The sequence below is a fragment of the Gopherus evgoodei genome, unplaced genomic scaffold (assembly GCF_007399415.2).
Source record: "Gopherus evgoodei ecotype Sinaloan lineage unplaced genomic scaffold, rGopEvg1_v1.p scaffold_68_arrow_ctg1, whole genome shotgun sequence".
Classification (NCBI taxonomy): domain Eukaryota; kingdom Metazoa; phylum Chordata; order Testudines; family Testudinidae; genus Gopherus; species Gopherus evgoodei.
Window position 1 is genome coordinate 293,330 of NW_022060089.1, and position 4,125 is coordinate 297,454.

At 46.2% G+C, this 4,125-nt stretch overlaps 1 protein-coding gene across 1 annotated transcript; it reads left to right on the forward strand.

The window, feature by feature from the left end:
• Positions 1-2,612: 2,612 nt before the first annotated feature.
• Positions 2,613-3,554, forward strand: LOC115643708 (olfactory receptor 52E2-like). Its single transcript, XM_030547713.1, has one exon. It carries the CDS (start codon positions 2,613-2,615, stop codon positions 3,552-3,554), a length of 942 nt encoding a protein of 313 aa, XP_030403573.1.
• The last annotated feature ends 571 nt before the right edge of the window (positions 3,555-4,125 follow it).

Consider the following 4,125-nt stretch of genomic DNA (forward strand, 5'->3'; position numbering starts at 1 on the left):
CATCTGCAATTGCCAACACAGAAAAGCAGCCTCAGGAAGGGGTATCAGGGTTTCTAACTGGCCGCAGTACGTTAAAGCTTTGTGTCTTTTTGAAGAAAAGTTGCTCAGACTGGGTCCTTTTAATCCCACCTCTTCTCCCACTCCTGCTAGGTCTGTCCATCTCTCCTTCCCTGCACAGGCTGAGCTGCAGCCAGGGTTCCCTTTGCCCCCAGAAAGGCAGTTTAGTCTCATCTCCCCCTTTTCCCCGGTGCAGGCAGACACTGAATTTAACCTCGTCTGAGGAGATAGTTCTGTGAGCTGTTGCTGTGGTGCATGGCACCTGCTTTTGGTCCTGGGTGAGGGGTATCACTGTGTGGCAGGGATAGAAGTTCTAGGGGTGGGGGATCTACATGGACAGGTGACCAGCACCAAGGGTTGTGTGGAAAGAAGAGGGGTGTACAGAGACAAGCTGGCCGTGCTGGAGGCTGTGGGGGCAGGTGGTGGGTTTCCACAGAAAATTAGGCACTGCTGAGGGTTGTGGAGGCAGGCAGGGGATGTGCAGTGACAGCTGAGTAGCACTGAGGCTTTTTGAGTGCTGTGACAGTCTACAGCTTGGGGGAGTGTACTGTAACCCCCATATTCCTCATTTTCAGATAATCAAGATCTTACATATAAAGCATGCCTTGTACAGTATCAAGGGAAACGTTATGATCTGCTGAAAGTCATGTCTTTATCCATATATGTATCATTAATGTATATGGGGCAAGTGACAATTCTGTTGTACGGTGGTCACTAACATGCCTGTAAATTGGGGAATCAGCTAGATACTAGCCCCCACCCTGAGGCAACAGCAGGGAAAGGAACCAACACCCAGACAGGGTGTCAAACAACCCATCAACAGTCATTGTCCAGCAAGGGAGCTCCAATGCAATGACTCACCTGCCTGAGGCACCACAAAGGGAATTGCTAAACTTTGCTTGGGGAGAATCAGCAATGCCCCCTAGACATGCTCGGATGTGTGCTCCTCAAGCACATGGACTGAGGGTATAAAACAGACAGAGTGGACACATACTGGTCCCTTCTCTGGCCGCCAACCTTAGCTGCTAGCAACTAAGACATTGAGAAGAAAACAAGACTCCAACAGGGAGATTGGCCCAGGTTTAAGAAACCAACCTGTATATTAAGGACTGCAATATCCAGTGGGGTGAGAAAAACAGCTTCATCTCGATGTTGCCCAGTCTAATAGGGTTGAGAGTTTAGACTGCATATTTTTTTTAAATTTCGGTAACCACTCTGACATTTTGCCTGTCACTTAACATCACTTAACATCTGTCTTTGTAGTTAACAAATGTGCTGTTTATTCTACCTGAAGCAGTGTGTTTGGTTTGAAGTGTGTAAGAGACTCCCCTGGGGATAACAAGCCTGGTGCATATCAATTTCTTTGTTAAATTGATGAACTCATATAAGCTTGCAGTATCCTGTGGGCATAACTGGACACTGCAAGACAAAGATTCCTAGGGTTGTGTCTGAGACTGAAGATACTGGCTAATGTCATTCACTTGCACGATCCAAGGGACAGTTTACATGGCAGAGGCTGTGCGTGAACAGCCCAGGAGTGGGGGGTTCTCACAGCAGAGCAGGGTCAGTCTGGCTCCAAGAGTAGAGGCTTGGAGTGACCTAGCAGATCACCGGTCCAGATGACACCAGAGGGGAACGTCACAGAGTTGCAGAGCGGCATGTTGATGGACAGGTGGGGAGTGCTGCTGAAATAATCTTTTTCTGTATGATTGTTGATCCAAGGCCAGCTTTGGGACTTTTCCTGGTACAGAGTGTGGGGAGCTTCAGAGTCTCTTTGCTCTGGCAAGCCAAAGAACTGCAGCCTGAGTGACAGAACCTTTACTCAGTTTACGTTCCCAATTGTTGTTATGTAGCTTCAGGCATTTCATTGCTAGAAATAACCACTGATATTTTGTGACAACGTACCCCATATTGATCATAGTGATATCATTATAATATGATTACATGATTATAGCATAATTATAGTATAATCATGACACATTTTATGCAAGAGAGGTCATTATCTGATTCGTATGCATGTATGATTTTTGTCTGCAGTTATGAATATTGACTACTTATCTGTATTTCAAATGCAGTTACAACTGGGTAAGGACCACTAGGCAGGATGATTTCAGTCTAGATAGCCTGGTTGGACGGGGCTATTCAGAGCAATGAGTCATTGGAGGAAACAATACGCATTAAGAGAAACTTATCTCCCACCAGATGAGGCTGTCTGAGAATGCTTCAGACAGCCTATACATGATGGATGCTATGACTTTACAAGGGCATGTGACCAGGCCAAAGAAATCTGGGCTCCATCTCTAATTTTCCCACAAACTAATCTGGAAACCAAGTTTTGAAACACATGGTTCCCGCCAGATGCTTAAGTTATATAAAGCAGGGAGTGCCATCATTGGTGGTTCTTCACTCCCCACTCAAGAAGACTCCTAGATGTTAATAGCTATAAAATATTTACTGTACTATTTGTTATAAAGTGTGTAAACCCCTCGCTGTGCTTCTCTCTCTTGATAAGCACATTGAGCATTTCTGAATCATACCAACACATCAACCACTTCATGGCAGCTTTCAACTTCACCCCCTCTGACCCTTCAACGTTCATCCTAATGGGCATCCCCAGCCTGGAGGCTGCCCACATCTGGATTTCCATCCCTTTCTCTACGTTCTACATTATAAGCCTGTTGGGAAATTTCACTCTTCTGTGTGTTGTACGTAAGGAGCAGACCCTGCACAAGCCGATGTACCTGCTGCTCTGCATGCTGGCGCTCACAGACATCGCCACACCTACCTTCGTTGTGCCAAAGGCACTGGGCATATTTTGGTTCAATTTGAAAGGCATTAGTATGGCTGGCTGCCTCACCCAGATGTTCTTCCTTCACACAGTTTCTGTTATGCACTCAGCCACCCTCGTGACAATGGCTTTTGATCGCTATGTTGCCATATATAACCCTCTGAGATACGCCACCATCCTCAGCAATGCACGAATAGCTAAGCTCAGGCTTGTAGGTCTGATGAGAGCTGTTCTCTTCATTCTGCCTCTGCCCCTGCTCCTGAGCAGGCAGCCATTCTGTACCAACTGCATTATCCCCCACATGCAATGCGAGTACATAGCTGTGGTCAAGATTGCATGTGGGGACATTACAGTCATTAGGATATATAGCTTGATGCTAATGTTTGCAGTTTTGGGATTTGACCTGATGCTCATTGCCCTGTCCTACGGTCAGATCATCAGGGCCGTTCTCAGAATCTCCTCTATGAAAGCCCACCAGAAAGTTTTCAACACTTGCACAGTCCACATCTGTGTGATGCTGACATATTACACCCCTAGTGTCTTCTCCATTTTCACATATCAGTTTGGTCAAGGCATCGCTCCCCATGTTCACATCATCTTGGCTGACCTCTATCTCCTTATCCCTCCCATGCTCAATCCGATCATTTATGGAATCAGAAACAAAGAGCTTCGTGACAAAACTAGCAAATACATCTGCTGCAGAAAGTGATCGCCTGGGGCCACTCACTTAAAACCTCTATTACAAGAGGGGGAAAACATATCTCCTCGTTAATCAAGGGTGCCCTGTCCCAATTTGGTTGAGCTCAGCATTGTGGAAGTTCACAGTCTGAGAAGTTCCTCCCACACAATATATTATCACTCCATCACTCAGCACGGCTCTTTCCATTGCTGAGTTACCTCTCTCTGAGCATCACTTGGCCTCTTTCATTGTCACTCATCAGCCTCCACCCCCACACACTCTGTTACTCAGCCTTTCCGTGACGCTTAGACTATGTCTACACTAACACGGTAAGTGAACCTACTCTACGCAATTCCAGCTACAGGAATAAGGTAACTGGAGTTGATGTACCTTGGATAAAGTTACTGCAGGGTCTACACTGTGGGAGGGGGAGGGAGGGTTGACAGGAGAAAATCTCCCATTGACTTTTATCTTACTCTTCTCTTTACTAGACCCACTAAATTGACCACCAATGGATCAATCTCAGAGCATCGATCCCAGCTGAGTGTAGACCTGACCTGAGACTACCATTAGATACTAAAGCATTTTGAGGCACAGTAGT

Coding starts and splice junctions, on each gene's coding strand:
- LOC115643708 (XM_030547713.1), top strand. CDS start 2,613: ATGGCAGCTTTCAACTTCACCCCCTCTGACCCTTCAACGTTCATCCTA.